Here is a 24868-nt window from a genome sequence, read left to right as displayed (position 1 = left end):
TATATATATATATAGTTCCACATCAGTGTGAGAATTATCTGGTGTTTAAGTATAGCTCATGAAAGTTCAACAAACTCGTGAGGCTGCAGGCTGTTAGAATGGCTTGTAGAAGCAAAACTATTCGATTTTTTAGGGGCTTTAAAATTAGATTTTGCCAAGAGAAATGCAGGCAGGAAAGGAAAGCGTGGAGGGGAGAATGCAGGCGGCAACATTTTCACGAAGTTTGAAGAGGGCACATGCTCCATCGCAAATACATCTTCGATTGTAGCCTGGCTCTGCTTATTTTGATTGGCCTTGTGAGAATTTGGTCTTTTCTAGGCTAAATCGGCTGACTTCTACTGTATTAAATATTTTGAACCTTTTTTTTAATGCTGCATCTAACTTTAAAAAAATTTAAAATTCTTTTCTATGCTATGTCAGTTGTTTGGGTTGAGAAGAATTCATATCTGAAGAGTTATGTAGAAGACTTTTCTTGAACATTTAGTGCCTAAGGCGGAGGAAATATTAGTCTTTTGCTAATCATGGAGGTCAATACTTCTTTGACAATATTTTGTGCCTCAGCTCTGCATTGAACCCCCAATAGGTGTGGTGTTTCAGGCAAGCATACCGGACATATTAACTTTAACTGACGAGATCAACAAAACCAACACAGATTCTAAGTCAACAGACCTAGAACAGAGTGTAGAATTGAGTGACAATTTTTCCCCTAGGGAGTAACATGTACTTTCACTAGAAATAGGTAGGAAGAGGGCGATAAGAGTGTGTAATGGAGAGGGAAATGGTGAGGGATAAAGAGAGTGGGGGAGGGAGGTAGGGAGAGATAGAGAGACGGAATTGGAGAGAGTGATAAAGGGAGAGCATGAGAGAGATAAAGGGGGGTGGAAGAGCAAATGAGAAAAAATGAAATGGGAGAGACGTAGAGAGTGAGAGAGAGGGGGAGAGGGAGGGAGGGAGAGAGAGATTAAAGAAAGAGATGGAGAGGGAGACTAAGAGTGACTTTGTAGTAGAGAGAGGTATATAGAGAAAGTTATAGAATGAGAGAGAGACCATGAGGGAGGGAAGACAGAAGAGGGAGAGAAAGAGGGAGAGGAAGAGGGAGAGTAAGAGAGAGTGGGAGGTAAAGTGATAGAGAGCTTGGGGAAGTAGAAAGAGAGAGCCTTATCGGGTGTGATAAAGATCAAACCAATCCCTGCCTTGCCTGGTATAATTGTGCCTGATCCCTTGTCTTTCTTTGCTAGAGTGAGGGAGAAAAGCAATAGAGAAGGAAAAATAAATAGAGAAAGAAAGAGAGGGCAAGAAAGAGAATAGATAGAAAAGAGAGTACATGAGAGACAAGGAGAGAGAGGGAGGACATTAGTATCTGCTCGTCTAGTAACTCGTTGTTGAGAGAGGACATAGCTATGAACCTTTTTTTTAATGCTGCATCTAACTTTAAAAAAATTTAAAATTCTTTTCTATGCTATGTCAGTTGTTTGGGTTGAGAAGAATTCATATCTGAAGAGTTATGTAGAAGACTTTTCTTGAACATTTAGTGCCTAAGGCGGAGGAAATATTAGTGTCTTTTGCTAATCATGGAGGTCAATCTCCTCTTTTTTAAATTCTTTATATGCCAAATTCGAAAGCTGCACTTTCTTCCTTGATGATTTCTCGTAGTGCATCAATGATTCCCTTAATGTGAAAGCACTTTTCAAAACTGGAAATGTTCTCATCTAAATCGTCGTTGATATATGCAAGATATTACTTGGAGGTTTTCAAGTTGATCTTTGCTAGTTATCAAGAAGAAATTTGACTTCAATCAATAGCACTTAAGTTGCTTGGTTGCTTGGATATTTGGAAAAATCATATGATGTTGTATGGAATTGAGAAAGGTAGGGGTATTTGTATGGAATTGAGAGAGGTAGGGGTATTTGTTCGATTCGAAGGCCATGGGTCTTAGGCTGATTTCGGAGCCCAGTGGGTCCATACCACATAGTGAAATGTTGACTGTGAAAGCTCTAGAAAAATCAATTACAAAAGGAAAACATCAGCAATGAGTCTCAAGGAAGTACAATGATAGAGATCAGTTGTAGGTATGCAAGCAGATGGGCTAGCCATAGGTTTCGTTGAGGAGCATGTAGATTCTCTGTGGTTAGGTGAACGTTCTAAGAGAAAGTCGACGAGAATGGAGAAGAGACGGTTGAAATTGATAGTGGGATGACATGAGGAACAAAATAGAATTACCGATGTTACGAAGTTGTGTTTTGTGGTGTAGAGAGTGGAAGACATGTGCAACTTGATTGGGAAGTGTGAAGCTCATGAGGAAGATCATAGATATAGGTGAGCGAGCGAAAGATAGAAGTCACGAGGACTCACCCGTGTGAGAAATAAATAAGAAGCCAACAAGGAGAAAGTTACATACAACTGACCCTCCCAGGGTCGAACAATGGTGTAGTAGGGAAGATGACTCAATCAGATTCATTTCCCACCATCACTCATCCTGACTTACCCAAATCAAGACTAAGTGGTTGGATGATTAGTCTCACTAAACCACTAGAAACAGATACGTACAGTTCATTTCATTCAATATTCATTTTTATCAAAATATATGTGCTACAATTAAAAATAAATTACATGCTACAAAAGTCTTTAAAACCATCCAAAATATTTACGATTTAAAAGCTATGCAAAAGTCGAAGCACCTGGCTACCTACTCATCTGCTTTATATCCCTTATTGAAAAGCAACAGCATTATATTGGGTAAGCTACATGCTTATTGAGATAATAGACACTAAAATAAGATTCAATAAACACCAAAGGGACAACAGGTGATTGGTATCAGTAACAACATGAGTAATTACATGCTTAAATCCATAAAAGTACATGAAACTTGAAGTAGATGCAATAAAAGTAGTGGTCAATGCAAGTCATTGTAATATACAATATTTGTATACATTTACCTTGCCTGTATTGCTCATTCTTATTCTTAACTTTCTTATCTTAAGAATGTTATCTTGTATTTACATGAACATTGAAATTTTTCTGGTTGTATTATACAACCTGTCAGTTATAATAAAAACCACTTGCAAAGGTTGGTCGTCCCTAACATAACACTTATCAACAACTCCCTTATATCTAATGATATGCTTCAAGTGCACTTATCAACAACTCCCTTATATCTAATGATATGCTCCAATCTCAATATCAAGTGTATGCAGAATGCCAGAGAGATAAAGTGAGCAGGGGAGTAAAAGAGTGAAGGTAGATAGAGTGGCAGAAATTAAGGCAAGGGGAGAGAGGGAGAGAAAGGGTGAGAGAGAAAAAAAGAAAGAGAGATGAAGAGATTGATAGAAATAATGAGAGCGAGTGAAAAGAGATTGAAAGAGAAAGTGGGAGTTGGGAATCAAAATCATTTTCCTATTCATGCTCATCTCGTCAGAACTTTTGCTTGACCTGTGCAGGTCATCAATATTTGTCTACCTATCACAACATTTATGACATTTCCTTGATTATTTATCTATGACAAATATTTTTATATGCAGTTATTGTTTATCTGTATATACCTGCAAATAAAATAACTTATTTAACATATACAAAAATGTAACGAGATCAATGAATTCGACAATATACATTTCAACTTGCTTTTTTGTGAAATATGCAGATACCCAATGACATAAAAGAATTTTTAAATACTACTTATGGGTGGGGGTTACACAATAAATAAATATTCCAATAAAAAATAGCAATTAGTGATTCTAAATATCACATTTACTTTTTAACTTGACACATGATTATCTCACCCGAGATTGCTAGTGCTTGAATTCCCATTAACAATGATTTAATTAAATTAATTTGGCAATTAATGTTATTTAATTAATTTAATAAATATTATTTTATAAAATCAAATATATTAATAATATATATAGTACTATAATATCGTTTGATTGATACAAAAGTACTTTTTGTAAAAATAGTTTGGGTGAATTTAGATGAATACAAAAAAAAGGGGGCTATTTTTAAAAGTAAAATTTACCTATTTAGCGATTCTGGGTATTCTAGAGAATGTCAAGAAGAAAGAGTTGTGGGATTTTTGCATATACAATTTGTGCAATTATGGCTTTGAACGAGTTTAGTCTGTGGATATTCGATTGGAAGCTCATGATGTTTTGAGCAAATTTAGGTTGTTTGCTTTGATGCAAAATTGATATAAAGCATATCACAATAGAATGAAAATAGAGGGGACTAAAAGAACTTTGCACGCACGCGCGCACACACACACACACATATATATCTATTTATATATACATATTTAGAAGGAATGGCCGGAGGCTATTATACAGGCCTCCAACCACCCCTAATGTGCCTAAATTAGAGGGGACTAAAAGAACTTTGCACGCACGCGCGCGCACACACACACACATATATATCTATTTATATATATATATTTAGAAGGAATGGCCGGAGGCTATTATACAGGCCTCCAACCACCCCTAATGTGCCTAAATATTCGAGTACCTCCTCCTTAAGGCCAACTGTGTCTGACGGGATTCGAACTTCGACCTAAGGGGTCTTATACCGTGGATGCCAACCAACAAGTTTCACCAACATGACTTGGAAGAAAATTTAAAAATCCTTATAGTTTGCCTTTTAATAATTTGTTCATAACCATTCATCGATTTCATATACATGTTATTTATTCCTATTTATAGAAATTAGGCAAAGATAACATTGCACAATTTAAAATCAAATTTAGTCCTATCCATATTAAATCTAATACTAAATATTTCAAATTTAAACTTAAAATTATCCAAGAGGATAATTCAACTTAATAAAATAAATCTAGCAAAGTTAAAATCTTAATTACATGAAATGAAACTTGAATTAAATATAATATAATATAATTTTTTTTGTATGCCACATCGATAAGCATGATTAAAAAAGTATGACTATATTTTAAGTTTGTTTCCTGGGACATAATGATTGAAGATTTAACATAGTGAATGTTCATTTTTTGAGAAAGGGTGAGAATGATGAAAAATGTGAGAATGATGAAAAATGTGAGCCGATGACTATGTATCAGACAAAATGAGATTATTCTAAAGAATAATTTAATGACATTAATCATATTACTGTTTTAAATGTTTTTTTCCCTGAGCATAAATCTTAACCTATTCTCCATGAGAATAAGTCACAGCTCATAAACACCTGTGTTTTTATGTTGCTAAATGAATTCATTGGAAAGCTTTTTTGTCACATTTTTCCAATGATTTCTTATGGAATGGTTGCCATTTTTAATTATATGGAGCTTGTTTTTTTTCAGTATTCCTGGAGTTAAATTTTCTTAAAAGATAACGTTTGTAACCCATAAATTCATGTTAATCGACTTAATGCAGGCTGTAGTTACGAGCCACTTGGTAGTAAGAGGTTGTTACCGAAGCATCACACTTGTTATTTATGGTAATACTGCGGAAGATTTGGGGCAGTTCAATATTGATTTTGATCTCGACAATTCTTTGGCTAGCCTAGTTTCCTCTCCTTTGGATGGAAAACTTGAAGATTTGCCACCTGCTTTGATTTCTGATAAGTTGACCTTTGAGGAATTAGCATCTTCCACATTTTCGCTTTCTCTTCCATTTTCAGATTTTGATATTTCATCTGAAATGAGGCAGTTTCTACATTTGGCTCTCAAGCTCTGTCAACTCTCTGATGATGAGGCCATCATTCTTAAGATAGTAAGAACTGTTATATCCACTCTCCATTCACATGTTAATAATAATTATTGTGGTATCACCTTTGGGGATGAATTGAGTCTACGTAAGGTCATATATGGCAGAGAAGATCCACAGAAAGCCCTTTCCGTTATTGCCGAGGCATCAAATGAGCTGCATGAACTTTATAAGTTCTTCCAAAGTACAGCACAGAATGACAGCCAGTTGCAGGACATTGCTGAAGAATCTGATTCTGTTTTAGTCACCTCTCAACTGGTGGTTGATATGCTTTACCAGCAATTCCCATTTTTTCAAAAATTTTCATCTCTTGATATTCCACTTTTCTACCAGGTAACATTAAATATTTTATTTTCTTCTCTCAAATTGACCTCTATGTGTAATTAACATAAAGTTGCTGCTTCATTAAATCCACGTAACCATGAAACTTTTCTCTTGTAGAACAAAAAGTCAACCCTCGGATTAAGCATGGCTCTTTTGGTTTGCTCATCTAGTGAGAGCTGTTTCCATTTTGTTAATGGAGGTGGAATGGAACAGATTGTTACTTTACTGGGTGATGAGATGCAAAGTTCTACAGCCTTTACACTGCTTTTACTAGGTGTTATTGAGAATGCTACTAGGCATGCTGTTGGGTGTGAAGGATTCTTGGGCTGGTGGCCACGAAATGATGATAATGTGCCAGCTACTAAAAGTGAAGGTTACTGCAATTTACTGAAATTGCTTCTCAGGAAGCGGAGGCATGATGTTGCCTATATAGCATCCTATATTCTTCATCGATTGCGCTGCTATGAAATAGCCGCAAGATATGAGGTTTGTGTTTAATGTTGAAATGCTGTTATATTTGTTTTATTGTATGCATAGAACTTTATTTGGTTTTGCACATGTGTAATAAAATCCATCAATTTTATTTTTTTTTGCAGTTTTCAGTGTTATCGATTTTGGAAAGTCATTCTTTAGATTGGCTGTCTAGAGCAGACACAGTAAATTCACTAATGAGTGCAGCTTCCCAAATCAAACAAACTTTGGTTAGTTTCTTGATCCGGTATTTTTGAATGGTTCATATTGTAAAATTTATTTTCTTGTTTTACTATATTCGATTTATTCATCCATAACTTTAAACTCAATGTGACAAAAATGATCCAGAAATTGTTAAATTTATGTGGGCCATTTGAGGATCCATCACCTGCTGGCATCGCAAAAAAATATTTAGGCGCTATTGAATCTGATGGGCCTTTGTCATACAAAGCAACCTCTGGCTACATTGCCTTCTCTAAAAATAGTTTCTTGTCTTGGGATATTGACATGCATTTGCTGTCACTTCTAAAGGTAGCATTTATTTTACTTTATCTTGTGCTTCATTTTTCTACTTTTTTCTATCTAAGTAAAGTTAACATGAATGTCTGCATGTCATCGAATAGTTTTGTGAACTTCTTCTTTATGGGCTTCTTTGAGCTACTCCCGTTTTGTTCTAATACTGGAGGATATTGCTAACTTAAACCCCTTTACTGATTCTTGTTTAAGTTTCATAAATAGCTATTTTAAAATTCTAACGTTTAAGGGTGTTATTTTCTTGAATGGCTAATGCTTTTCTCACCATGCTCCTATTGATTTTGCTTTTTGATGTTCTTTTTTCTATTTACTTTAGGAGTTTGATATTCTTTGAATTTATTCTTGTTTGAAGGTTGTCTAAAGTTTAATATTTACTTCCGAAGGTCACTCTATTTACTCAAGATATTTATTGATTCTTTAAATTTCTCTCTGTTTAAAGGATGTTTAGAAATTTAAAATATGATGGATGCTCCATTTGAACAGGAAAGAGGATTTTTTCCTTTGTCAGCAGCATTGTTGTCCTTTCCATCATTGCATTCAGAAACTGGAATTGTGGCTGAAATCCTTTTGGAAATTGCTGCCTTATTTCACTCGCTGCTTCTATCTCTTCTGTTTTGCCGTTCAGGTTTTTCCACTGAACTTGCTACTGTTTAGTCATGATAAAAGCAAACTGAAAATTAATTGAGGGTTCATAATTATAATATCTGTATTCTGAAAGTCATTTTATTTTCCTTTATTCACCAGGCTTGACTTTCTTGCTACTTGAACCGGAAATAACTTCTAGTGTTATTCTATCTCTTCAATGTTTTGAAAACAAAAAAAATTCTGAATACTTAACTCTCCGACAAGCAGCATTTCAGATATCAAAGGGATTCTTTTGTCACCCCCACGAAATTGCGATGATTATGGACACCCACCTTAGAGTGGTTAGTTTATTGCTTTTTGGTTTTTGTTTTTATATAAGATTTACCCTATAAATTGCTATTGTCTTCTTATTTTACTTCCCAGGCCAATAGTAAAACTTTTTTTGCGTTTGGGAAGGTGGAATTTATTTTTTATGAGGAATATTGGGTCCTTTACTATTGACTAAAAAGCCAAAATACAGGAATCTTTGTTGACAAGTCTATTATTGAAAATATAGGACACGGACATGTGTTGGATACGTTATAATAAAAATTATTTAAAATATTTGTATATATTAAAAATAAAAAAAGAGGAGTTATTAGCATTAACTTTCAAAAAGATATAACGTATATCTTTAGTTTATGACATACAAAATGTAAGCTTAAAAATATATATTATCTTGTATTAAATCAAAATTTAACTTCGTAAAACAATAAAATAATATGTAATAACTAATAAGTAATAAGTAATAAATTAATAAATTAATGAATGAGTTATATTTATTGTAATTTTTTTGTGTTTTTTACATACACACCACCGAATTCTCATGTATTTACATATCATACACCTAAAACTTGATTTTTACATTTATGCCACCCAAATATCGTATATCACATCTAAATATATAAATTAAATCAAATGAAATACTTCTTTTTAATTTTTATACATATGTAAGGTGGCATGCATGAAAAAAATAAAATTTTGATATTAGATACGTAAATACATAAGCATTGAGTGGTATGCATGCAAATAATTCCTAAATTTTATTCCTAAAAATATTTTTTAGAATTTTTTTATTCATTAATTTAAGACATGCCAGAAATTAGGACATCCGTGTTGGACACGCGTGCCCTCTTTTTAATATTATTTAATTTTGACACTTCTGTGCTGTGTCTGATTCATGTCCCAGCCTTGTCAGAGCCGTGTCCGTGTCTGTGTCTGATATGCATCCGACATTTCACGACTTCTTAATTAGTATTGTTAGTGCAACATAGACTGGAATGTTATCCACAAGCGGTGCATCGTAATTGATTAACCTAATCTCAACAAAGATAGGGGTAAGTATGAGCACATCATTCCCTCTCAAATTAACTGGAGCTCCATGCATGGGATGCACCTTTTTACTCAGTGACTTAGAATGGAACCAACTTGTATATTATGCCTTTTCAACACTTTTTATGTGCTTGCATTATTGAAGGTCTTTTGTATTGATTGTAATCCAGTCGATTATTTTAATATTATAAAATAAATAGATTGATTAGTACATCTGCTTGTGCTAAGAAAATAATGGAATTATACTTTTTTTTTGTTGGTACTGTAGTTCACTTTTCTCAAAGTAGGTGCTCCCCTAAGCCTTGTTTATGCATGGCTGCTATTACTTCCAGACTGAGTATTTTTATGATATGTAAATATGATCGATAAGTTATTGAACGAAAGGCTATGATACCAGATTTAATCCAAACCACAAGGAGAAAACAAATATTATTACTCAAAGCAAATAATCGGTTACAAGATCATACACGTAAAGGGAATACAATGTCAAAAACATCACAAACACGACGGGCATTGTGTTCCGAAGCGGTGGTGATGGGTTGTCGACTAGAAGGGTGGAGTTTAGTGGTCGGCTGGGTTGGGAAAACAGGAGGCTGGTTGGTGGAACAGCTGGGTGGAACAGCTGGCCGGCTGGATGGGGAAGAGGTAGGTAGCAGTTTGGTGGATGGATGGGAGAGGTAGGCAACACATTGGGCAGCAGTTTGGCGGCTTTTTGGAGGAGGTAGGCAGCAGTTTGGTGGCTTTTTGGAGGAGGTAGGCAACAGGTTGGCTGCTGAATGGAAGAACCAGGCAGCAGGTTGAGAGACAGATAAACACCGCATCGGGACGAGTTATAACTGGAGCACCTTCTCGCCTTTAGATACAACCCTAGACGAGAACCTGGACGCTGGTTGCTGTCTTATCATAAATTGAAAGCAAAAACAGTCCAAGAACACAAATAATACATATAGACCTAAAGTAAAGAGGAGTGTGCTTGGAAGGACTGGTCGGTCCCTCCCTGACCTGGATTGAACCGGTTTTGGGGCCGACACAACTTTTTTTTGCATTTGGGGTTGCAAACACCCAGCGCCAGTTTCTCGGGGTTGGGGGAGCTTCTACCTCTTCTGTCGAAGCTTTCGTTTCTTCATAGAATGAAGTTAAATCTACCACTTTGAAGATAGCCAAGTTGCTATAATCCACTGATGAATCAATCTTGTAGGAATTGTTTTCAATTTCTTGAGGATTCTTTATGGTCTGTCTGCTGTGGGCTTGAGTTTCCTGAATGATCCTTGGGAAAATCTCTCTCTTTTTAGTCTGATCCACACTAGACCTTATGGCCTTTTTTCTTAGATTTATTAGCTTGCGCTTGGTTGTTGTGACTGTGTGTGGTAATCTCTTTCCCAACTTCTCTTTTTAGTCTGATCCACACTAGACCTTATGGCATTTTTTCTTAGATTTATTAGCTTGTGCTTGGTTGTTGTGACTGTGTGTGGCAATCTCTTTCCCAACCTCTTTGCTCTAAATTTCTTGTATTCTTGTCTCTGCATCAGCACTAGCCTCCGTCGTAAAAAGAATTGGTACAAACTTAAGCGACGTGAGTGGTTTGCATCCATACTCAATCTGAAAGATGTTTGTTCCGTAGCCTGCTCATAGATCAGTTGTATGCAAATTTGGCTTGGGCTAGGAGCTGGTCCAACTGGTTGATGTTCTTTCCTATGAAGCACTTCAGAAGGTTTTTCAGGCTCATGTTCACAACTTATTTCTGACCATTTACCAGTGGATGATCTGTAGAGATGAATTGAAGTTTAGCGCCAAGCTTTTTCCACAAGGCTCTAGAAGTGACTCAAAAACTTGACGTCCCTATCTGTTGAATGGTTTGGGGTATTCCATGCAACCTCAAAATCTTTCTGAAGTATATATCAATGACAAGGGATGTGTTCAACGTCCTGCGTCAAAACACAAAATGAGCCATCTTTGAGAATTGGTCAACCACAACCATCACTGAATCCTTATTCTGTTGCATCCTCGGAAGACCCACCATAAATTCCATAGTGACGTTTGCCCAAGGGTCGTCTGGTACCGATAACGACATGTATAGCCTTGTTTTTTGTCCTCGGGTTTTAGTCAGGTGGCAAACACTGCACTGTCAAACGTATCGCTCCACGTCTCTCTTCAATTGGGGTCATAAGAAGTATTCCTGCACTAATGCGAGGGTCTTGTCTCTGCCAAAATGACCTGCTAGTCCCTCACTCTGACTCTCCCGGATGATGGCTCCCCTTAACAAACACCTAGGCACGTTCAACTTTTTCCGATGGAATAAATGACCACAATCTTTGTATATGCCCTGTGGGCCTCTCCTGACATTGTTCCCAAATTTTCGTGAAATCCTCATTTGCCTTATGCTACTCCTTCACAATCTTAAATCTTGCCACTCTAGATTGTAGGGAGTTAATCACCAAATGGCGGCGGCTCAAGGCATTGACTGCTCGATTCTGTTTTCCGGTCTTATGCTTGAGCACGAACTTGAATGACAACAGGAAATCAACCCATGAAACATATCTATCCCTAAGCTTGCATTGACTATTCATGACTCTCAGCGCTTTGTGATATGTGAAAAAAGTGAACTCACTCATCAACGGGTAGTGAATCCAGTGGTGGACTCTTCCAATGGTGAACTCCTTATCGTATGTTGATTACTTTCTCCTAGACTTATTCAACTTCTCACTGAAGAAGCCTTGAGGTGTCCTCCCAGGCTCTTTTTCCCACATTAGAGACTCTACACTCTACCTCGAACAACCAGTTGAAATCCGGTAACACTAACACTTGGCTTGCATCACTTTCTCCTTCCGGGTATCAAATCTAGAATTTCCTGACTCTCCCCACTGAAACTTTTTTCCCTTTAAAAGCTTTGTCAAAAGAGCTATAATGGTGCTGAAGCTCTTGATGAACTGCCTGTAAAAAGACACTAACCCCAAAAATTGGCTTAGCTTGATAAAAGAGTGTATGTGTGTCCAACTCACGATCACCTCTATTTTCATAGGGTTCATCTAGCTGCCTACACCAGATATAATATTAACCCTAAAAATATACCGGCGTCGTTAAAAGTGGCACATTTTTTATGTGAGCATATAGCTTTTCCGCCTGTAGAACTTTGAAAACCAGCCTCAGATGCTGCAAGTGTCCTCGGAACTGCCATAGACAAGGTTTTCGTCAAAGTAAACAACCATGAAATTTTTGATGTAAATCCAGAACACATGATTCATCAGCCTCATAAACGTGCTAGGTGCATCTGATAGACAAAATGACATGACGGTCCCCTCGTACAACCCATCTGTAGTCTTGAAGGCAGTCTTCCATTCATCGCCGATCTCATTCTGATCTGATGATATCCGCTGCATGGGTCATTCTTGAAAAAATACGTCTCAATGTTACTGATCCAGTAGGTCATCTTGACGATGGATATGGAATCGATATTTGGTGTTGATCTTGTTGATAGCTCGACTATCATAGCATATTTTTCATGAGCCATCCTTTTTAGGTACCATCAAGTTGGGAACAATGCATGGGCTGGTGCTCTCTCACCAATCCCCTAGTAATGACACCTTGCACTTACCGTTGTAACTCATACTCTACGGAGATCAACCTGTATGCAAGCCTGTTTGACAGCACAGATCCTGGAATAAGATCCATGTTATGGTGGATATCCCTCAACGGAAATAAACCCTTAGGTAGGCTGTCGGTCATCACCTCCTGAAATTCGGCTAATGCTACTGGACCATCTCTGGTGGATCTATCTCTTCTCCAGTTCCTTTTAAGACTACTAAAGCCAATGCTACTAGGACTTCTCGAACTGATTGTTGAAGAGTGGCACGTGAGACCTTAGGCTTATCTCTTATTGGTGCAGCTGCTCTTATAGAATCATTGGTGGGTAAGAGACTAATGTATTTTCTCCTTTCTGTGAACGTGTAAGTGTTCCGGAACCCATCATGCTAGGTCTTGCGATCCAATTGCCACGGTCTCTCCAACAGAATATCGCAGGCGTCTATGAGAACCACAACATCAGGCCCGGTCTTGTAGTTGTTCTTCAATGCAAAACTCTACTAGGTAATGTTGATCCACCCGTATCCTGTTCCCTTTCTTCGACCACATTAGAGAATAGGGTTGGAACTGTTTCTGTGTAATAAGATCCAACTTCTCTATAGAAATGGAAAACTTCTCACAGTTGCCTTCGTCAATATGAGACTACACACTTTCCCTCTCACAATACACTTAGTGGGGAAGATACATGCCTCAATCATGAGTGATCTCTTAGAGGTTATGTTTGTATAACTCATCTTGCCACTAACAGTTACCTTTCATTTTTTTGGAGTTGTTATTCCTCACCCTAATCCTCAGCTGTTTCTTCACCACTCAATTCCTCCATGACGCCTACTCGGTGAAGGACACTATTGTACTTGATGGGTATTTGGAGGTCATATGGTCATATTCGTTGCATCAGAAGCATTTTCAGGCTTGAACCGTATTGGGTGTGCTACTCTTCTCCAACTTCTTCTCATTCTGATTTGTGTTATCAGCTCCTTGTCCCGTCCTTCCAAAACCTCTAGGCATGCTCCTAGTGGGGGCTTGGGGACTTCAACTATAGGGCGTTGTCTGAATGGAGGTGGGTACCTTTGCTGCTTGTGCTGCCTTTCCACTTTCATTGCTAAGATCTGCACGTCCCTCAGTGTCCAATAGGTTTGCAATTGAACCACATTACCGTTGACGGGCTTCAGTCCTCTCAAATATCGAATTATGGAATGCTCATATGTTTCTTGCAGTTCACATTTCAAATTGAGCTTCATGAATTCTACCGTGTATACCTGGAATGATAGCTCCTGCTACAAGTAATAGAGTTTTGTGAAAGTATGATGGTGGTAGTCTGGGTGTAGGTGCTATCGCTGTAGCGCTTTCATCTTCTTCCAAGAAGTGATTTTGTCAACTCCTTTCCTCTGTCTCTCCTTCAAGTTCTTCTATCATATGGAGACATTCTTTATCAGATTGATGACAGCTAGTTTCACTCTTCTATCATCGGGCACGTCCTTGTACTCAAAGATCCACTCAACAGTCTACATCCATCTGTATAAATCATCATAATTCATCCTCACCTTTGAAGTCCTTTAGGTCCACCTTAACTCTCATATCTTTATGCCCTCTAGTACGCACCTCCTCTTCCGACATCTAATATTGAATTTCAAGTCTCTTGGGTTGATTATTCTCTTCATTGCAATCATCCCTTCGAAAGGGGTTCAGGTGTTCTTCCGGCTCTTCTTCTTGGATCACATTATTACGGTAAATGGTGATCTCACCCGTGGTTCTTTCCTCAATAGCCTTGAGCTGTTGTATCACTTGGTACAATATTCACTTTTTATCGCCCATGGTAAAGTTTTGATCAGATTTCGAGAATTGCCTTCTTGGCGGCATGGTTAGGGTCTAAGGGTGGATAGGGGGAAGGGGGTGTGTAGGGTGGGGAAAGAAAATTTATTTTTTTAGGGGGGTGGGCTGTGCGTGTGTGTGTGTGTGGAGATAGGTTTGGGTAGGGCAGATGGTAGAAATCCTTAGATAGGAGTAGTGTTAGGCTGACTCTTATAGTAAATGATACCAGAGTAACTCTAATCACAACTAAAAAACAAATATTATTACTTGAAACAAATAAGTGGTTACAATATCATATGCTTAAAGGGGATGCAATGTTAAACACAACACAGGCACGACGAAGGTTGTATTCCGAAGGGTTGTTGGTGGGTTGACGACTGAACGAGTGGAGTTAAATGGTCGGCTGGGTGGGGAAAACATGGTGGCCGATTGGATGGGGGAGAGGTAGGTAGCAGGATGGAGGAAACAGGCAACAGGTTGAGGACTGGACTGAGGAACCAAGCAATAGGTTGGCGGCTGGACGGAGGAACAGGTTGCTGGTTGGATGGAGGAGAGGTAGGTAGCAGGGTGTCAGCTAGATGGAGGAACCAGGCAATAGATTGGCGACAGATAAACACCATCTTCGAACGAGTTACAACTTGAGAACCTTCTCGCCTTTTTATACAATCCTAAATAGGAAAACCTGGATGCCGACGACTGTCTTGACAAAAAGCAGAAGCAAAAAATGCCCTAAAACAAAACAAATAACATATAGATGGAGGGGTAGGTAGCAGCGTGTCGGCTAGATGGAGGAACCAGGCAATAGGTTGGAAACAGATAAACACCATCTTCGAACGAGCTACAGCTGGAGATCTTATCGCCTTTTAATACAATCTTAGATAAGAAAACTTGGATGCCGGCGACTGTTTTGACAAAAACCACAAGCAAAAAATGCCCTACAACAAAACAAATAACATATATATAAAGTCCTCTGATAAAGAGGAGTGGGTCCCGCTCCAAGTGGTTGGAATCCCATGCTTGGAAAGGCCGATTGGTCTCTCCCTTGCCCGGAACAAACTGGTACTAGGGTCGACACGAGACTTTTGTCACGTCTTTTGTCACGTCTAGGGCCGCAGACGCCCTGGTACTAGGGTCGACACGAGACTTTTGTCACGTCTAGGGCCGCAGACGCCCCGCTTCAGGCTATGATGCATAAATGAAATTATGTCACATATGGATGCAACCAGGTTATATTGATATAGTGAAAATGATCAAATTTGTCACCACACAATGTAAGGTTTTTATTTAGTCCCCTCAACTAATTTAAACTTGACTTATTTGGTTCTTTAATATGATTCTTATAATCCCTCAACTTTACTTATGATAAGTTTAGGGGCAATATTGAATGATAGGAAACAATTGAGGTCAAAATGAACATACCTTAAATAATCTGTGGATCGTGGGTGCCATCTAGCTTAGTTGATAAATTGCTAAGTCTGTGTTAGCTTCTCCCTTTCATAAAATTTTTTCCTTGGCTTTAAATATGCTCCCCTACTTCCTCCTTCCTCCAGAAAAAGAAAAGAAATAAAAGAGGACCAATGTTTCTCCATTAAAATTTAAATGCACATCTTTGATGATATAAGGCATACTGATATGACATCATTTTGAACTTTTTTGTGTATGAAATGTATAGTGATTCTTTCATTTTGATAGTTTATGTAGCTTGCGATATTGTTGGAATTTCCTGTGACGTATAGGTTTAATAGATTTAAGTTTATTTAATATGATACAAGATGGGATAGATGAAAATACAATTTATTAGCGTTAGGTATGGGTGATTGAGTTGGAGAAGTGCCCCAAGAGTGTTATGTGAAAAGAGAATAATATTAATAGGAAAATGTGAATTTAATAAGATTGGTATTCAACTAATTGTGCTATATGGATTTGAGTATTAAGAAAAGAGAAATTGATTGTTATTGCATTGATATGTCAAAAATAGGGATGTTAAGTTTTTTTTTGTGCTAATATAAGGAAGGATTGTGCAATATATGGTTGTAGCAGAGGGACACTAGGATCTATTGCTGGTTATATGACGGAAATATTTACTTGGCTATTTTGACATGTACAATGAAAACAGAATATATACTAATAAGGTGTGTATATTGAATTAATTTGGTGATTAGCAAGTTATCATGGTAAATCAAAGGTAATATTGATAGATATGCAAAAATGTTTTTACAATGTAGAATTAAAACCTTATATAGCTCTCAACAATTATTAGTTGAGGAGGAGGATTGTAAAATTTAACCCAAAAATTTTTAATTTGTCAACAATGATGATGATTTTGACAACGACCTTGATGTCTTGACTTGAACATTTAACAGAAATTTTCTTTCATGCAACTATATTATTTGTTTGCTTTTATATTGACAAGGCAGTTTCTTTAGTGTTTCTTGAAGGTGCAAGTGTTTTTTTTTGGTCACAAGTCTGTTAATTGTATGCTTAAAACATACTTGACAGCTCATGGCTAGATATCGTTTTGTGCTTCTTTGTTTTTTTCCCTCTTTCTTTTCTTGATTCTTTGTAAATTTTTATGGGGTTAAAGTATTTTTTGACATCATCAAACAATTCTAATGTTACATACTAGAGAAAGAAATCCTGCTACTTTAATTAATTAACTATTGCATGCTAGACGAGTGCCTGGGACTATATTTTTCACGACTTGCTCTTTAATTTTAAGTTTATACATGTATGTATTAATGTTGACGTTGATCTTTTCACTCGTTTTTGGATTGAATTTCACTCTTCAATGTTTGGGAATTAATTTGTTTGTTTTTCAAAGATTAATGTACTGTCGTAGATGTCAAATGAAATTTTACTTTTTCCCCAAACATTATTCGGTATTTGATAAATTGACTTATTTCTGGTCATTGTGCTGCTTCCTAGGGCAATGCTATCGACCGATTACTTGCTTCAAATCCTAGCTCTGATGAACTTCTATGGGTTCTTTGGGATCTCTGCGCTATCTCCAGGTAGATTACGTTTCTTATAGTGGAGGATTTAAGTTTTATTTTTAGAGATTATTCTTATATACATTTTGTTTTAGGTCTGAATGTGGCCGTCAAGCAATTTTATCAATTGGTTATTTTCCAGAGGTAGTGTTGTCTGGGTTACCTTTTAAGTCCATGATTCCTCTAAACTCATATTTCCACAAATGAGTGGAATCTCTTATACACTTCGTTAACATTGTATTTAATTTTTGACCTAGTTTCTGCTGTGCAGGCAATATCAGTTCTGTTGGATGCATTTCATTCCTTCAAGGATTCTGAGTCAATATCTACTAGCAATGGTAATAGTTCTTTATTTTATTTAGATCTTTCGGTAGTTTGAAAAATTAACATTTAAAAAAAATGTTTTTCATTTAGTATGTTCTCGTTTTACTGTGTTCTCGTTTGGGTGTGACATTGAACCTCCGGTTTTCAGGAACTTCACAGCTTGGTCTGGCCACTTTCTATTCAGTGGCAGAAATTTTTGAAATCTTGGTTTCTGATTCTACATCATCATCACTTAGAACTTGGATTGGACAAGCTATGGAGCTTCATAAGGCATTGCACATGTCTTCCCCAGGGTCCCATAGAAAAGATGCTCCTGCAAGGTTGCTGGAATGGATTGATGCTGGTGTGGTTTATCAGAAAAATGGAGCTATTGGACTTCTCAGATATGCGGCTGTTTTAGCTTCTGGTGGGGATGCTCATCTGAGTTCTACAACTGTATTAGTGTCAGATTCCATTGATGTTGAGAATGTTGTTGGAGGCATATCAGATGCTTTAGACTCTCGGGTGTTAGATATTCTTCTAGGGAAGCTTGTTAATGATAAATTTTTTGATGGCATTATCCTGCGGAGTACTTCCATCATTCAATTGACCACAGCCATTCGGATTTTGTCTTTTATTTCAGAGAATTCGGTACGCCCTTCTTTTTATATAAGCAAGCTTAGTTTAAAAAAAAAAAAAATCAGATTTTGGAATACTTGTTTTTTTTCTTAATTTTAAATTTTGTACCGACTGAATTTCCCTGTTTCTGACATTCTTTATTAATTTCTGTTAAAGGATGTGGCAGCAGCCCTTTTTGAAGAAGGTGCCGTGACATTAATATATGTGGTTTTAGCAAACTGTAAATGTATGCTCGAACAATCATCAAATACATATGGTGAGCTCTTTGAATTATCTTTTTATTCAAGTTGTTTTAAACAATACTGCCTTTTTGCTTATATTTGTGTATCAAATTTTTCTTAAATTGATTTAGTCATTCCTTACTAGAAAATTCGTTTCTTTGAGCTTTTAAGATGATAATGTCTACATGTTTCCGTGCCATTTTTTCCCCTCTTTTGTTATCATTTAGAATGGTTAACTTTAAATCTATAGTTATTCAGCCTATTTGTCAAGCTATTTAAGGCATTTATGGATAGGCCCCTTTCCTTGCTGTGATGGAGGGAGATCATCCTCCTGATTAAATAAAAAGAATACCCAACCCAGGACACTACCTCCTGTGCAGGCCTGTGAAGGGTATATTCCCTTAGCCTTGCATTAGCAAAAAGCCTTCTCACTTAAATTGTTTTTATGACTTCTAGATTATAACGGAGGCAACCAAACCAAAACTCCTAGCACAGTCTCTCTGAATGAATTTTGATTTGTCTATTTGTACCTGGTGTGTTATTTTGCGAGATATTGCAGGATAGGATTAGTTTAATTCACGGTTTTCTTTTGGTGCTGTAAGCAGCTTATTTCATGAGTTGTATCTATTATTTTAATTGCTGGGGGTGGGTTAATTTTTTGAACTTGAATACTAATCTTAGTCTAATGTAATGATGTTGCTGATTCCTTTCCTATTGTTTTGCTATTACAATTTTTGCGTATGGTTTGTTCATTTGAAATTTTACGTAATTTCTTGTCCCCAATGACGGGACAGGAGCATTGAAGAGCATTCTCAAAACAGTTTTGAGGCGTGGCTGTTTTTTTTTCTAACTTTGTTTCAGTTGATCTTTTAAGTATGTGCTAACGTATGATAATGCCTATCATATGTTTATTTAAGTAGTTTCCTGTTGTTTTTTCAAGTTCAGTATTTATAAATCTGGCCAAAAATGGTTACTGTTGAACATGATGTAATATATACAATATTTAAGATTTTTATTATGGAACGTTTGGTTGTTTAAATCTGCAATTTTTGATAGTTTATTTTTCTTTTGTATTGGACTTTAGTAATTGATGAATTCCTAGTGGTAGTTGCAGTAGTATTGTTCTAAGTTATACTGTGAATTATTATAACTTCTATCGTCAAATCTTTAATTCATTTCATTGTGGGGCATCTAAATCACCAGTCACCTTTACAAATTGTTATTTTCCACCTCTATTTTTCTAATTATTTTGTTATATGAAACATTTTTTATTTGGTCCTTTTCATTCATGTTGATTAATTTTCATATTCTACCAAATTATATCCATTTTTTATTAATAATATCTTCAAAAAGGTATTCTCTTAAATGAGGTAGACAATATTTGAAGAAAATATATGTAAATTGTAGAAATTATTACTTCACCATATTTTAAATGCATGCATAGATGGTCTGGTTACCTAGTGTAAAAGTTGAATCCCTTGAGTTATATTGTCTGCATGAATCGGGAGTCTGATGTTTTGTTGTCAAATTATTGAATTGGGAGTTTGATGATTAGTTGTCAAATTAGTATTTCTGTTATTGAGTAGCAATGGAGGGATGAACAACATCATAATTCTGAATTATGAAGGCCTTAAGATAATTAAGCTAATGTGAAGTTCCTTTAACATGAAAGGAATTCTGAATTATGAAGGCCTTAAGATAATTAAGCTAGTGATTACTTATGTGAAGTTCCTTTAACATGAAAGGACACAATGATATGAAACAAAAAATTCCAAATAAAGAGATGGTCTGAAATGCTTTTTCTTTTTGCACATAATTTGCTTCAACTTTTTTTTTTTTGCTCTGGGTAATCTCATTAGTGAAGCATTCTTGCTATTTATAGATTAATCAATGAAGTCATAATAATTTGTTACGGAAAAAGGTGGCAGCGTTGGTTTCAGAATGTCGGCTTAATTTTTGCCAGATACTATTGTGATGGAGAGTTTTTTAAGAAAATTCTAATTTATAGTTGGGATGTTTTCTTCATATAGTTTTGCTGTCTTAAAAAATATTTATGATAGAGCGCTAAAGGATCTGAATGGTTTAAAATTTATGGAAAAAGTGAGAAGTTGCCAAAATGTTTATGATGGAGCTTTGATGCAGCCGTGGGAAAAAAAAAGAAGAATTTTTTTCCTTGAAGTATCCTAGTTGGCTTACAAAGGTGCATCTTTGGCAAAGGCTGGTTAATAAGATGTTTCTGTAACACAATCCTATGAGCATTATTAACAAGTTAATTATGCTCATTATTTGATGCTTGAACAATGATTTGACATTATTGTAAACAATTTCAACCTATCTTCTTCACTTCATATTGTAATAACTGAAATTTTAATTTAATAAAATAAAGGGGAATTTACATATACAACACCCAATTCTTATGCATTGACCTACACACACCCAAAGTCTCATTTTCACAAACAAAGCATCCAACTTATCCTTTTCACCACTCCCCAACAATGAAATCAACATTTTCATTCATAGGTAGGGTACTGATTTTGTAAACATGATAGTTTGGGTGTGAGATAGGTAAATGAATGAGAATTGGGTGCTGTATACATAAATATCCATAAAATAAAATATAAAATAAAAAGAAGTAAAAGAAAATCAATTTTATCAAGTTCGTCTTGGTTCGAAATAAACACCTCGATGGCTATTTAAGAGACTAATGCCCCATTCGATCCGATGGAATCAGAGATCGAGTGTGTGAGAGAAGAGGAGAGAGCAGGAAGCAAAGAAGAAGGAAGTATCATGCTTTGCTAAGGGTACCACATCTGAGTGAAGGAAGGGAATCAACGACAAGCTGATATCATGTCATTTGAGAAGAAGAAGATCAAGGAGGGAGATACAATGCTGTTAGTACAAGTACAAGAGAGATCTGACATTGTTGGCTGAAGGGGCAACCTAGGGCTAGTTGTGTTAGTAATTTGTGTGAAGGTAATGAAGAGGCAAAACATTGAAGCCAAAGGAGATGATTCTGAATGGAGTGTGAGGTTCTTCTTGTGCTTAGAAGAGTAAGGAGGGAGATACAATGCTGTCAGTGCAAGTACAAATACAAGAGAGGTCTGACATTGTTGGCTGAAGGGGCAACCTAGGGCTAGCTGTGTTAGTAATTTGTGTGAAGGTAATGAAGAGGCGAAACGTCGAAGCCAAAGGAGATGATTATGACTCGAGTGTGAGGTTCGTCTTGTGCTTAGAAGAGTGCAAGTGTGTGCGTCCTGTGCATGAAAGGTGAGGAGAGGAAGCCCTAGCATGCGGGTGAGCGGTAGGGCTTTGATTGCAAGAGGATCACTCACATTCTGAAGTAACTGGGGAAAAATCCAGTAACTCGTGAGATTTTTTCACTTGCAGTAAGATCCAAGGGTGAATCACATGCTGAAGACTTCGACCAGGAGGCTTCGAACAGGAGGAGTGAGTTTCGTAAGGTAAGAAGTCTTGTGTGCTTAGCTTAAGAGGATGAATTGAGCCTAGTGACTATTGCATGTGGGTTCGAGCGAATGAGTAGGAGAAGAAGCTTGCTATGTTGGCAAAAGGAACGAATCGAAGCTTTTATAAGGTAAGCTAGGCTTTATTTTCTTAGATTTTTAAATAGTAATTATGTTAGGATTGTTGTATAGTTGATAAATAATTGTTATAAGTAATGTTATAAACTATTAATAATGGATTTTATTTTTTGAGGATAGGTTGTGATAAGTCAAAGAACTTTTGTTTTGTAAGATTCAGAGATTTTCATTGTTGATTTCACACAAGGAGGAGAAGGTAAATGTTAGAACTTTTAATGTGTTTTATTTGTTGAGACTAATTAATTAATTGAAATGATATTAAATGTTAATATTATGCTTTGATAAAAAAGGAAAAAATTAGATCAAGGAATGTTTGAGATTGAAGGGAGTAGAAGAAATTGCGGCATAAAAATGTTACAATCAATTAAATAATTATTTAAGTATCAAAATAAGTTTTATTCCTTAATAATATCAAAAATTTGATGTGGAAAACATTCGTATCGGGAAACAAGAAGCATTAGCAACATTCCCAAGGGTGAATCACATGTGGAAGAGGTGGCTTTGAGTAGGAGGCTTCGAGCAGGAGGAGTGAGCTTCGTAGGGCAAGAAGGATTGTGTGCGTAGCTTAAGAGGATGAATCAAGCCTAGTGACTTGCGTGCGGTTTTGAGCGAAGGAGTAGAAGAGGAAGCTTTTTGTGTGGGGAAAAGGACCGAATCGAAGCTCTTGTAAGGTAAACTAGGGTTTGTTTTGTTATATTTTTAAATAGTAGTTAGGTTAGGATTATTGTATAATTAATAAAAATGGTATATACTATTAATAGTAGATTTTATTATTTGATGATAGGATGTGACGGGTCGAAGAACTTTTGCTTTGTAAGATTTGGAGATTTTAATTGTTGATTTCACACATGGAGGAGAAACTAAATGTTAAAATTTTTAATGTGTTTTACATCTTTAGAATAATTAATTATTTGATATGATATTTAATGTTAATATTGAGTTTTGCAAAAACAAAAAAGATCGAGGAACGTTTGAGATTGAAGGGAGAAGAAGAAATTGCGGCATAAAAGGATATAATCAAATAAATAATGGTTTAAGTATTAAAATAAATTTTATTGCTTAATAATGTCAAAAATTTGATATGTAAAATATTCATATTTGAAAACAAGAAAAATTAGCAGCATTAATCATGTTAGGGTTTGCTATTTCAGTTTTGTGATAACTTTACGTTGAATTTTATAAGTTTGAATAGTGTTTTGTTGAACGATGTTAGATTTTTGCAAGTCAAGTTATTAAATTGGAGGATCGACATGAGTAGAACAGTGAAAGGCTTGAGGTGAATAATTATATTTCTATATTTCAATAAATTTTTATTATTTCTAAATATATGTTTGATTTCATTTGTGTTTTATTTTAGTGAGATTTATATTATAGTAGATTCTTCATATTGTTAGATAGAAAAATATGCATGTTAAATAGACAATGAAATTAAATTACATATGGTTTTTCATATCGTTAGCCATACATGCATGCTAAATATTGTTGTCCTAATAGTTATACAGTAGTTTAGTTCAAATTATTACCCAATTCTTCTATTCTAATAGGGATGTATATGTTGGCTCATTGCCTGACCAGATGTATATGTCAGATTATTACATGACTTATAAGTTTAGTAAATGTGTATTTTATTGGTAGATAAATATAAGTTTTCTCATAAAATATTTAATAATAATGTATGATATGAAGAATGAAGTTTATTTATAGATACTTTTTTGTGCATGAAAGAAGATAAGTTCACCCCCTTATGATACAGATAGGAAATGTAGTGTATTCGAACACGTAGATGCTTTTCTACCACCCCAAATAAGTGTGATATTTAGATTACTAGTCGCTGTGCCAATGTGAAAATGTCAGTCAGAGACGAGTAGTAGGTTTCTTTCCATCTCAGATAATCGTGTAAATTAGTTCACAAAATGCTATGCCTATGGGATAATATTAGTAGGGGGTGTGTTAGGTTATATTTTTATTGCTCCTCCAAGGTGTGTGAATGTTAATATTATAAAATAAAAATAAAAGTTAAATGTCAGTCAGAGACGAGTAGTAGGTTTCTTTCCATCTCAGATAATCGTGTAAATTAGTTCACAAAATGCTATGCCTATGGGATAATATTAGTAGGGGGTGTGTTAGGTTATATTTTTATTGCTCCTCCAAGGTGTGTGAATGTTAATATTATAAAATAAAAATAAAAGTTAATGCATATAGAAATTTGAACTACTTTCCATTAAGTGTCATGGACATATTACATTAGATTATTGTAGGATAACTTATCGTGAAATATGAAAGACCAGCATGTATGCTGCTTTCTTTTTGTTGGGTTAGAACTCATCATGTTGTTTTTAATATATTTTTCAGCTTTAAACTCTTAAATAAGATGAGTATTGTAGGAGATAATGTTTACAGAAGGTAGGGCTGTGAAAACGGCTCTTTGTTCGCGAACAGCTCGTGTTCGACTCATTAAGAAGCTCGTGTTCGGCTTGTTCGCTAAGTTAACAAACCAAATAAGAACAAACCAAACAAATATTTGTTTATTCATGCTCGACTTGTTTTGACTCGAAATACTCGTGTTTGATTCGTTCGATAAGTAAATGAGACGAACGAGAACAAATTTTTTTAGTTCGGTTAGTTAAACGAATCAAACATGAACAGTGATGCGTTCGTTCGTGTTCGAATCATTATTGTTAGAAATATAAAATAATTTAAAATAATTATATATTAAAAAATTTTGATATTTAAAAAAA

The 24868-nt window shown here is 35.9% G+C and overlaps 1 protein-coding gene across 1 annotated transcript in view; it reads left to right on the top strand.

The window, feature by feature from the left end:
- The window catches only part of LOC110037579, a 101285-nt gene that overhangs the window by 49425 nt on the left and 26992 nt on the right, over positions 1 to 24868 (top strand). Inside the window, exons 6-16 of the mRNA XM_020742252.1 lie at positions 5370 to 6035; positions 6144 to 6512; positions 6623 to 6727; positions 6846 to 7028; positions 7515 to 7656; positions 7776 to 7957; positions 17304 to 17389; positions 17464 to 17512; positions 17640 to 17706; positions 17841 to 18322; positions 18467 to 18566. Of these exons, the coding sequence (XP_020597911.1) occupies positions 5370 to 6035; positions 6144 to 6512; positions 6623 to 6727; positions 6846 to 7028; positions 7515 to 7656; positions 7776 to 7957; positions 17304 to 17389; positions 17464 to 17512; positions 17640 to 17706; positions 17841 to 18322; positions 18467 to 18566 (2431 nt within the window). The remainder of the gene's footprint in view (positions 1 to 5369; positions 6036 to 6143; positions 6513 to 6622; positions 6728 to 6845; positions 7029 to 7514; positions 7657 to 7775; positions 7958 to 17303; positions 17390 to 17463; positions 17513 to 17639; positions 17707 to 17840; positions 18323 to 18466; positions 18567 to 24868) is intronic.

The sequence above is a fragment of the Phalaenopsis equestris genome, unplaced genomic scaffold (genome assembly GCF_001263595.1).
Source record: "Phalaenopsis equestris unplaced genomic scaffold, ASM126359v1 Scaffold221595, whole genome shotgun sequence".
Classification (NCBI taxonomy): Eukaryota; Viridiplantae; Streptophyta; class Magnoliopsida; order Asparagales; family Orchidaceae; genus Phalaenopsis; species Phalaenopsis equestris.
The sequence above is the reverse complement of the archived record's forward strand: the minus strand, read 5'-3'. Positions and strand labels throughout refer to the sequence as shown.